General features: G+C 35.4%; 1 protein-coding gene across 1 annotated transcript in view; it reads right to left on the reverse strand.

Moving 5' to 3' along the window:
* The window catches only part of LOC129262336 (peroxisomal multifunctional enzyme type 2-like), a 39,138-nt gene extending 28,801 nt beyond the window's left edge, over positions 1 to 10,337 (reverse strand). The window contains exons 1-6 of the mRNA XM_054900441.2: positions 10,093 to 10,337; positions 3,579 to 3,632; positions 2,911 to 3,018; positions 2,301 to 2,360; positions 1,809 to 1,877; positions 472 to 621 (exon numbers count right to left, since the gene is read on the reverse strand). Of these exons, the coding sequence (XP_054756416.2) occupies positions 472 to 621; positions 1,809 to 1,877; positions 2,301 to 2,360; positions 2,911 to 3,018; positions 3,579 to 3,632; positions 10,093 to 10,150 (499 nt within the window). The 5' untranslated portion in view covers positions 10,151 to 10,337. The remainder of the gene's footprint in view (positions 1 to 471; positions 622 to 1,808; positions 1,878 to 2,300; positions 2,361 to 2,910; positions 3,019 to 3,578; positions 3,633 to 10,092) is intronic.
* Between the last annotated feature and the right edge of the window lie 2,023 nt (positions 10,338 to 12,360).

The raw sequence follows: 12,360 nt of genomic DNA on the forward strand, positions 1-12,360 counted from the left end.
GAACAATGCAATCAAATAGTACAAAATCTGAGCATTGTGATACGGGCCAAAGTCAATCAACCATTGCTTGGTTAATATACCGGTATGTATATACACATGCCAGATCTTTTTCCAATAAATGTATGAGCTTTCTATTTGTGGGTACTACCCGCCCCACCCCACTTTCTAGTGGCTTTGGCATTCTTATACAACTTCCAATTATTAAGTACATTTGCCTAGTAATTCTGTTGAAATGAATCTATTTCTACAGCCTTGTAAGCCCTAGTGGAGCATGGATCTAGCGAGGTTGAACACAATACCATTTTCAGGGCCATAGTTTTTTGCACAATAGTTGGCTCCTCAAAACTATTGTGTCTAATGTGTCTAGACCTGTTCCTGGTAACCCCCCTCCCCTTCCCCCCCCAAAAAAAAAGTATTTTCACAAATATCTATTATATTCATGCCTTTGAATACAGTAATACTGTATCTAACCTGCACTATAGTTTGCTTGTCCGAAGTTTCCATAGAGACCTGAAGCTGATGATGTCATAATGATGCGACCATACTTCTGTTTCTTCATGTGAGGCCACGCTGCCCTGGTAACAAGAAATGAACCTCGTAGATGAACTCTCTGAATCAGATCTGGGACAGACAATCACAGAAATATGGTAATGGCGGTTGTACATCAACATATTATTTTGCAGCCAGAGGCTGAGGTAGCCATTTTTTTTTACAAAACAAAAATAAGAATACAAACATGACAATCAACAAAATTGTGAGGTTAATTATCACTAAATCAAAAGAGGAATTACATTTTCATTATTTAAGTTGCCAGTTAGAAATCATGCAAATTTTTGCATCACTTTAGTCATGCCTGCATGGCAAGAAATTTTGCCAATTACCACTGTCAACATGTATTTGTCTATCAAGATATCATTAGAGTATAGCTGTAATACACATTAACACTACATGTAGATACTTCTCATCTAGATATCCAGTAAATTAGATTCACAAGCTGAGCTCGTTGGATATTAATAAGTTTAATCTCATAATCCATAATCCCTTCAGACTGGTTGCTAATGATGCCCTTTGAATAAGAAGCTTTGATTCCACCTTTCTTTTGTATTGTTTAAGCCAAATTCAAGTAGACACAGGCCTGTGTATCAGTGGATTTGGTTCCATCGGCGGATACGGTATCCGCCGGCAGATATCATTCATACTTGGAACCATATCCGTCGGGTTTGACATGGTTTGATGTTTGTAGATTAGGCTCAATTAGTTCACACTCATTATGGAGTGCCATCTCTCATTATGAAATGCCATCTGTTGCCTCATTCATCAAGAACAATTCATTATAAGTCACAAGTTTTTTTTCTTTTTCTTGTTAAGAAAAGAGAAGAATTATGCATGTACATGTATGAGGATACAATTATCTAGTGCATGATATCTTCTATTGGAGATGATAGCTAGTACATGTATTCTATAGCAGTGTGGATTAATTTTTGCCTGGGGTTAAACCTGGGATTAAACATCGAAATACAACCAATTGATCATTTTAGTACTGTCCTTACTCTAGACATTAGATATGATCACCTTAAAGCTTACATTTTGCACTTGCAGACCCGGTAGTGACAAAATTTAATCTTCTGTTTGTTGGCCATTTTGTGCTGGAGGGTTACAAATATATCTTTATCAGAAAATATGAAATAAAATCATAATCAAATAGAGCACATTTCTATTAGTGATGCATGGGGTAACATGGAGACATATATGGTTTATGGAAATAAACAATATGATTTGATCTAAAGCAAACAAATGTTTATATTTACCCCAGTCAACATCACTGATCCTTGCAAATGAGCGATCTCTGAGAATGCCAGCATTGTTGATAACGATATCTACGATTGTAAAGGAAAAAGCAGAGAAAAGATGAGAAATTAGTGATGGAAGCTGTTCTATAGAATTGTATTCACCAACTTTGTCTTTTGTGGAATGTGAAATAATAAATCAAATCAAATCAAACCAGGTGATAGCTTAATTTAATTATTTCTTTCTGTCTTGAAGTCGGGTAATATGATACATATACTTTTGATTTTGAGGGCGATTTTCATTTTGCCATCACTTCTCTTCAGCATCATAAGTAAAAAAAGATTACATACAGATTAAAACTTATATACATACAGTTCAAAATTTCATACAGATTAGCAATGTGATAATAAGTAGTATACATGTATGATATTAGAGTGTGGAATCAAGTAGTCATACAAGTGTTTGTTGATTCAAAAGAGACAAAGTCTCGTCCATGTAATCTTTAAACTTACCGATCCTTCCATAGTTATCAAGGGCAGTTTGCACAAGCTTATCTCCGTCCTCAACTGAATCTACAGGTAAAAAATTTATACATATTATATTATAAGTAAAAATTCTAAGCCCTGTCGGACAGGGTCATTGGATACTACATGGCCATGCTATATTGTATCAAACAAAAATGCTGGTTGTGTTGAAGATTTCAAAATGAGTTCGAACAGAATCCAATTAAAAACCACAGAGTGTATGTTTGTTTGTATTTAGTAGAAAATATCTGTCAAATAATTCTGATAGAAAATATGTAACTGCTGACTAATTAGTAAAAACATGCATGACATTCCTGCTACTGTAGGTGCCGTTTATTTTCCAGGCAATAATAATGATTAACTGTCCCACATGAGCTTGTCTGTGTTGTTCGATCGTCAGTGTATTTTTTTCAGCATAGATTTGATGATTTGAAAAAAATGGGTTCATTGTAATATATCCAGATCTACTGTAGATCTAATCAAATCATGACAACTAACCTTAATTTTAAGACTTTCTCATGAAACCATGGTTTGCTTCTACTTAAAACCTGCATTACTACTACTGCTGAATCCTACTGTAGATTTTGAAAATAATTACCATAATTGGGAACAGCCTTTCCTCCTTTTGATCTGATTTCATTCACGACTTGATCAGCAGCCATCGCACTCTTTCCTTGACCGGCTCTGTCCCCTCCAAGGTCGTTGACTGGTCAAAGGTCAAATAGAAATTGTAATTATAATATTCATTAATTCAAAAAAATAATCAATACACAGAGTATCATATAGATAAAAAGGGGATGAACATCAAGACAATTCAAACAATGCCATTAAACCCCAATGAAATAATGGTAACAAGACATTTGCTCCTGCGACAATTGCTCCGGGTTTATTTCGTCTAAGATGTAAGGTTAGGGTTAGGGTTGCAATGGGTTTTATGCTAGGTTTAGAAAAGGATAAATTGTTGAATCCATGGTTAAATTTGGTCATTCCATTAGTGTGTGGAATTCACTGCAAAGAAATTGTCGCCGGAGCAAATGTCATGGAACCAACATAAAGCACCAATGGTGGATAGAACCAGGAAAGAAAAAGAAATAAGGTGGAACAAACAAGAATGTTGCTCTCATTTTTTTTTAGGGAAATCATGGCAGAAGGCATAGCAAATGTTGCCCTCTCTATATTTGGATTAATTGTAGTCTACAAAATACAGCTTTTTAGTTTATAGCGATATTCCTTATATAGATTATTATTAGGAATACATGTACTTACCCACGACCGAGGCCCCCCTTGCAGCAAGAAGGAGAGCATATTCTTTCCCAAGACCTGTTTGAAAAAAAAGAAACAGATTATGGTAATTATATAGTTTGTTACTAATTTTTTTATTGTAAATAGCCAACTAAACCTCCACAGGAGATCCAGCCCCATGAGCTAACCAATGGCTAACTGCACCTTGAGTTCTAGGTGGATGAAAGTAATGTGAGACAATATTACAACACATAATCTTTCATATTTATTACTGTTATTTGATGCATGCATGTATGTTGAGAAAACCCAGATCAAATGCTTATGTTCTTATGAGCTTAAAGGATACCAAAACCCAAGAAAAGAAGCAATCTTATTGGAAAGAGTAAAATGAGAGGAACAATTTAAAACAAGCTTAATCAAAATCAGTTGTGAAATAAGCAAGTTATGAAAGTTCAATAGGTCTTGTTGATTTGAATAAATAGAGAAAAATGAAACATGCATAACACTGAAAATTTCATAAATATGTAAAATAAGAAAGTTATGACATTTTAAAGTTTTGCTTATTTTTCACAAAACAGTTATATGCACAACTCAGTGACATGCAAATGAGAGTCGATGATATCCATCACTCACTATTTTTATTTTTATTGTTTGAATTATACAATATTTCAATTTTTACAGATTTGACATTAAGGACCAACTTGACTAAACCATGAAACGTTAAAACAAGAGAAATACCACATGTTCAGGGAGGAATAAAACTTTGTTTCACAGAACAGTGAGGAGAAAATTAGAATATTTCATATTTCATAATAAAATACAAAAGAAATAGTGAGTGGATGACATCATCAGTCCCCTCATTTGCATACCGATCAGGATGTACATATATAAGTGTTTTTTTTACTTAAGCGAAACTATAAAATATAACTTTATTTTACATCCGATTTTGATGAAATTTTTCAGTGTTATGCTTGATGGATTTTTCTCCTTTTATTCAAATCAAATTTTATGAGGGGTGGACTTGTCCTTTAAGGAATGATATATAAATATAATAGTGTCGTTTTAACTTTTGAGAAAACTTGTTTTTTTCAAGCATTTCAAGAGACTTGATATTTACATGTATAGGGAGTTACTGAAACGTATATGGAGTATGAAAGCAATTTGTCATAATTTCTAAGTTTATTTTGTAAGATACATCATGCTTTATATTTGGATAAGTAGGATAACTATTATAGAACCAAAAAGTAGCAAGTGTTTTTCTGGTCGTTATTTAATTATAGATGGCACATACGGTAGTCGGATGCACCCCCATCCCAACAATAACCTCAAAGTAGAAGCTTGTGGAGTATTCAGCGAGGTCGACGACAGCAACACGCAGTCGTCAACTAATATTGTCTTTGTCAAAGGAGTATGAAATGGTAGAGAGAGCTCATCATTAGTTTAATGACTCGAACCATAGAGGTAGAAAGAAAAGTGGCAGTTGGTTCATTATTTATGCGTAATAACTGCGAAAAAATGTGGGCAAATATCGAGGTATAGATAATCAAAATGAAATTAATCTGGTTGTGAACATATACATTACACGACTGATTATAAATAAAGGAATAGAATGAAAGGATTGAAATAATTGAGGTGGCCTGATTTTCTCCAAAGTTCTCTTTCTCTCAAACAAGTCCACCCCCTCCCTTATACTGTACCTGTCTCTTTCAATCTGTCCAGTCTCTCGATCAACTATCTTGCCTCTCTCACTTCTTTCTCCAACCTCTCTCTCCATCGTTGCCCCCCCCTTTCTTCTTTTATATCAGCTGTGGATTATTTATCAACATTCCAGAAAGCACATTCCCTTATTCAGGATTCAAATAGGGGTCAATGATCGAAGTGCATGTAATTCAACTCCAGTTGTGGATTGCGCAATAAATTCATGGTACAATCTGGGAGTTGTCTCCTCACAACTCTCTAGTACAATCAAATTGAGCTTATGTGTGTGCGCAATGCACAGGGATAGGAGTGTACCACTCATTCAATGAACAAGGTTATGATATAACCTTGTTCTCAGTTATATCTCCATGTGTGGCAAAATAAGGGTGGCAATGTTTGGCTTATTTTCTCTTTTTCTTTGGGACAAATGCTTGATTTTTTTACACTGACAGTTTCCATTACTCCTATTTGTCATACAACTTGGCTCTTCAGTAAATTTGATTCTTTAAATACTTTTTTTCTTAATTAAAAATAGAGATTAAAAAATGGAAAATTTTTTGCCATATTACTTTCCACCAATAGAGGGCGTACACAAAAATATGCCCAAAAATCAAGTTTTTGAGCGCTCTGGTGAATACAAAAATTATTCCCAAGTTAGTAATGAAAAATAAATTGAAACTGTATGGAAATTATTAATTTTGGCCACAAAAGTGATATTGTAATGATTTTTTAAAGTGTGTGCTCTGTACAGCATTGGCATACCATAGTCCTACCTGTAGATTCCCCACAGGCAGGATGATTGCAGTGAGCTAGTGGGTAGAGAGGGATCATCATTAGTTTCATGACTTGAACCATAGAGGTAGAAAGAAAAGTGGCAGTTGGTTCATTATTTATGCGTAATAACTGCGAAAAAATGTGGGCAAATATTGAGGTAAAGATAATCAAAATGAAATTAATCTGGTTGTGAACATACATTACACGACGGATTATAAATGAAGGAATAGAATGAAAGGATTGAAATAATTGAGTTGGCCTGATTTTCTCCAAAGTTCTCTTTCTCTCAAACAAGTCCACCCCCTCCCCTATACATGTCTCTTTCCATCTGTCCAGTCTCTCGATCAACTATCTTGCCCCTCTCTCTTCTTTCTCCAACCTCTCTCTCCATCGTTGCCCCCCCTTTCTTCTTTTATATCAGCTGTGGATTATTTATCAACATTCCAGAAAGCACATTCCCTTATTCAGGATTCAAATAGGGGTCAACAGTCAGACCGCAGGTCCCTATGCTAATGAGCAAAAAGGCCAGATTCATCCAAATCATCTCGTGGCTGAATCCTCCTCCTTGCAAAATCTCGTGATTCGTGAGATTTTCTTTCTCGAAGAATTTACCTGTTTTAACCTCAAGTTGAATGAAATATTATTGCACCATCAGATAGAGTAAAAGTTACTCTTTCATATTGGTCATTTATTTTGTATACAATATTTTGTTAAATAAGTAAATTTCTGGCCTGAAAATGTGCCTCAAAACTGAATTTTCTTCCTCTGTTTTCTTTTGCAAATTGTGCAAAACTTTTTATTTTGAGCCTCAATGATATTTATATCAACATAAAGCTGAACTTCTGTACTTTCTCACAATGCCACTCTTAATATGCAGCACCTTTTAATCGGGTCAAGATCACACTTTTCCCACCAAGGTACAAGACGAGATTTCTGAAATTTTGTACTTGCATGAAATCCAGAGTTCTGATTGGCTGGATAAGATTCACAGAACAACAGGCGCGGGGTATTTGAGGAGATTACCACATGGGAAGTGTGACCTTCCCACGAACCCAGGCACTGGAACCGTTGGAATTTGCCAGTGTGCGGTCTCTTTGACCAATCAGAGTGCAGTATTCTTGTTTTCAAGCTGCTTTATGTACTTGGCAAATGAAAAGTGTGATCTTGACCCGATTAAACCAATTCTTATTTTGAAACCTATATCATTTCAAAGCATACATATTCAGCTTTATCATGATATAAAAATCATTTGGGCTCAAACAAAAATAAAGTGTGAAAATAGCAGCTTTTGTCAGGTGAAAATATTTATTTTGTAGCATATTTTAGATCAAAATTTTAACCTATATTACAAAATCTTTAAATAAATCCAAACACATGACCTGAAAGAATGATTCTTCTTCTTTACAATGGTACCAAATTCATGAAATTCGATGCACAATTAGAGCAGCAATGACCGAATGAAAAGAGGTGTTTTGGTCCGCATCAAGCTCATTAAATATGCAAAACATCTCAAGTCATGAATATCACTTGGATGAAAGAAGCCACTTTCTTGGGACCTGCAGTCTGACTGTCAATGATCGAAGTGCATGTAGCAATCGAGTGGCAGTAATGTCAGTGTCATCTCCGATCTCCTGCACAAACTTTCAAGTGAGATTGACGATTCTATGATATGAAAGCAATCTTCAAGACTACAGTCATTTTTCAACATTATATTTGCTTTATATAAAGACTAAAGTTATATCATAAAAAAAGAAAAATCAAGTGAAAAATGTGAGTAATTGAGTATAAATCGTAATCGTCAGTTCATGAATTGGTGGAAATTTAGACAACGCAAGTTATCGTACCTAACAGAGCTGGCTGTTTGTTACAACATGTACACGACCGAAAAACATGCCGTGTTCTTAACGTTACAAGACAACAAGTGCATCACACTCACACAACATGCGAGGTTAGTATACTAACCTCGCACAACACATGTGATTTCATAGTGCATTTTGACGTTTTCATTCATCACACGAACGTGAGGGACTAAACTACGCCAAACCTTTCAATATTTGTCCACTATGTTAATCTTGATCGTATTTTTTATGTTTATTTGAAAAAGGAATTATAAATTATTTATTAAAGTGTTTTTATCGCTTACCTCCAAATCTCAACCAGGATACTTCGCTCGGTCCGTCCTTGGTCATCCTTCGTACTGCGGTGGAAATTACGCAAACAGCAATCGAAATGCGAAATTTTCCTATCGAACATTCTCGATTCAAGTCGTCGGCGCATAATAGGAAATTGTACCAAAAATCAACATAGTTCTCTATTTATTAAAACAATTTTTTCTGGGGTGCACTTGACCTTTAAGAGATTTTCCAATGAAAATATTACATGGAACTTGGAAATACAAATCATAATTTGGTTGAACAAAATGTTTTCTGTTAAAGTATAAAACAGAAGAGGAACATATCCTTCACGTATTTTTATATCCAAAATATGTTGCCTTAGTATGGAATAATCACAATGACATAAAATGAAAATGGGTAAAGTACCTTCCTAATGATCATTGAGATTTCGCCTATGGAATCATTGTTTAATAATTTTCAAAGCTTTAAATAGATGAAAATGTTCATTGAGAAAATATACATATATATATATGAACAAAATGATAATGTCCCGATTGTTTCGCATTACGTGTGTTAGATTGCGGGCGTTTGTGTGTGTGTGTAGGAAGCAAGATATTCGTGTTAATGTTTGCACAAAAAAGGAGAGGATAAGGGAAAGGAAAAGGGGAGGGGGAAAGGTAGAGGAGAGAGAGGGAAAAGGAGACCATAAAATAGAAAGAAAACAAAGGAAAGGAAGAGGGGAAGGGAGAGAGAAAGAAAAATGGAAATAGCGAGAAAAGAGTAGGGGAGGGAGAAAGGAAAGAAAAGAAGGGAAAGGAAAAAGGGAGAAAGGGAATAAAGGGGGCGGGAAAGGAAAGGAGAGACAATAAAAGACAGATCAGGGGAGGGGGAAAAGTAGAGGAGAGAGAGGGAAAAGGAGGCCATAAAATATATATAGGTCTCCTCATCATGGTTATAAAAAGTGCTCAGAATGTTTTATTTTCAAGTCCTTGTATCAGAATTTTCAGCTCGGGCAGCTCTATCGCATTTTGATTACTATCCTGTTGATTTATTTACTTGAACAAAATATTTAAAATGTCCAGCTTTTAGAACAGATATCAAAAAAAGGTATTCACCTTTGAATGATCATAGATGAGGAAGAAGAAAAAAGTGCAAAAAATAGGAAACAAACTAACGAATTAATGTTACATAATTTTTCTTCATTTCAAGGCGACTCTTTACATTTCATCATCGCTGATGGCGCTACAATAGAAAATACCGCTTGACAGCAAAAAAAAAAAACAGAAAGAGGAAAATAATGCTGAGCGTCTAAAATGCAGCTAGCAGTACAAGCTGCAGAACCGTAAACAAACATCTTGTGAATAATATCGCGCGCCCTCTTTAAGCAAAAGTTTACAACCACAATGACCCTGCGGTATCTACGTGAAGATCACGAGAAAATGCTTTTTTTTTCTTAAAAACACACCAAAGAGAAGACAAGAAACGATCCATATGGTTCGGTAAGTGTCATAGCACAATTAGAAACATTATTTTAAAGGGAATGGCATAGTTATTTTAGTAAAAAGGGTGTGAAAAATTCGCATGCACCATGTGCATATGAATCCTTCGCACGCGAGATGCATTGATCCCATGAGTGAGTGCATCACTCAGTCTCAGCAAAAGTGGACGTTCAGTTTCAAAACAGGCCTAAACTTAAAGTTTAGTAATTTAATTAAATTTAAAACCGAATTATCACATCATGTCATCAGGGTAGACTTCCCATTTGATGAAATTTTAGTGCTAACGATTAAATTTCAAAGAGGACATTATTAACATGATTAAGCTGGCGACCAAATCAGGCCTGAAGACAATAACTAAACTTAAGTTTAAGACTAAGTTTTGTACCTAACGCCGACACAATTTAGCGCATGTGGGACTGGGTCCGAATCAGACAAACACTGGCTGCAACTTACCACCTCCTGCCCCTGTAACAAGTGCAACGCGGCCGTCGAATCTTAGATCCTCCCCCATTTTCAACCGACTTCTAATTCCTAGCTCGAACAGATCAAAGAGTTAAATTCAGAAACAGCTATCAGAGTAAAAATATCTGAAACTCTGTTTGTGATTGATAACCTCGATCAGGGTCCAAAATTAGCCTTCATTCAGCCGCTCAGCTTACATTAGCTACGCGCTCGCGGCCACTGTCATCTTTTTCATCGGATTTAGTGGCGTAACTACAAGGGGCACGTCCCCCCCCCCCCCGCCGCCTCCACACCGGCGGCCCCCTAAAAAAAAAGACCCCCCCACAAAAAATGAGGGAATATATATATATATATATATATATATATATATATATATATATATATATATATTGTGTTCATTCCTCCCGGTGCACGCATTACTAGCTGATTTTTTTATAGATATATTCAGACCTAAAAAGGGAACATTTTAATTTAAAGGCATTTTTAGCTGTAATGCTGAACAAAGATGCGTAATTGCGGTGCGAGGAAAAAATATTTGTTTTATATTGACTTGAAAACGGAATGTATTTAGCAGCATTTAATCGCATTTAAGCTCTTGGATGTGGAATATTACGTAGGCCCAGCGCGCGCATGATACTATAAATCAGCATTAATTTAATTGCTTCGAGCTCTCATCGTTTGATCGGTGAGATTCATATGCTCTTCATGAATTCCTCCAAACAGTCCTTGAAATATATTTTTTAACCCTAAAAAGACTGAAGCTATTTTGATGTGTGACTGGCCGGGCCCGGGAGGGCGGGGGGCGCGTTTCCGTTTTACACCCTGGCGAAGGCATTTTCCGCAAAAATAGCCACAAAGCGACTAGTGAAGAGTCTACACACGTCGCTGGTTGCAGCGTGCGACACAGGCGAGTCCCACACCACCGCATGCAATCTGCACAGTTACTGAGTTCCTCGGCACTTCATGTACAGAGAGCAGTCATATGAGTGAAATCCGAACATGCTTTTGCAGTTACGTTTTTTTTATGAATAGTTATGAAAAAGTTATTTTTTCTAAATATAAATTATTAACTAAATGAATAGAATGACAGACAAAATAAAAATAAACAGATACAAAACCTCCATAATTATGTCGTCTTGGATAACCAGTTGTGCTTTTTAATCCTATGAATAGTTGTTTGGAAACCACTTCATATAATCATAGCTTGTATATTTTGCTTTGTCTACTTTATTTACCAAATCACCTATCTTTGTTTAGATAACACTGATATTAAGTCATCACATTGACACATTCCTTTTTTTGGGGGGGGGGGGGGGTGGGGAAGGATAAGTGGGTAGGTTTTTTTAATTATTATTATGGTTGTTATTTTTTGTGTAACTAAATTGTGTTTATGTGATTTGCAATCACCTATTAATCATTTGTAAATTTTGTGATTTATTTCAATTTGTATAATAAAAACAGAATTATAAAAAAAAATAAAATAAACAGATACATATAATAGAAAGAAAATTGAAGTTTGATGGATTGATACACTTAGATGCCGAAAGATAGATATAGAAGACTAATAAATAGATAGAGACATAGATAGATAGATAGATAGATAAATAGATAGATAGAAGTAGAGAGAGAGAGAGAAAGACAGAGAGATGGATAGATAGATAGATAGATGGGGGAGAGAACTTGAGAGATGGAGAGATGTTATAGATAGATAGATAGATAGATAGATAGATAGATATATGGACGGATAAAGAAAAATAGAGAGGGAGAAAAAAATACAGACAGATGGATAGATAGAGAGAGAGAGAGAGAGAGAGAGAGAGAGAGAATCTGAGAGATAGATAGATGTTAGATAGATAGATAAAGAATGAGAGAGACAGAGAAGATTAACAGATATAGATAGATACTGTAGTTACATAGATAGATAGAGATAGAATTTGAGAGATAGATAAATAAATAGATAGAAGATAGATAGAGAGAGAAAGACAGAAAGATGGATAGATAGATAGAGAGAGGGGGAGAGAGAGATAGAGAATTTGAGAGATAGATAGATGTTAGATAGATAAAGAATGAGAGAGACAGAGAAGAGCGACAAATTAACAGATCGATAGATACTGCAGTTACATATAGATAGATAGATAGATAGATATATAATTTGAGAGATAGATACATAATAGACGGATAGAGAGAAAAAGACAGACAGATGGATAGATAGATAGAGAGAGAGAATTTGAGAGACAGACAGACAGATGGATAGAGAGA

The sequence above is a fragment of the Lytechinus pictus genome, chromosome 5 (genome assembly GCF_037042905.1).
Source record: "Lytechinus pictus isolate F3 Inbred chromosome 5, Lp3.0, whole genome shotgun sequence".
Lineage (NCBI taxonomy): Eukaryota > Metazoa > Echinodermata > Echinoidea > Temnopleuroida > Toxopneustidae > Lytechinus > Lytechinus pictus.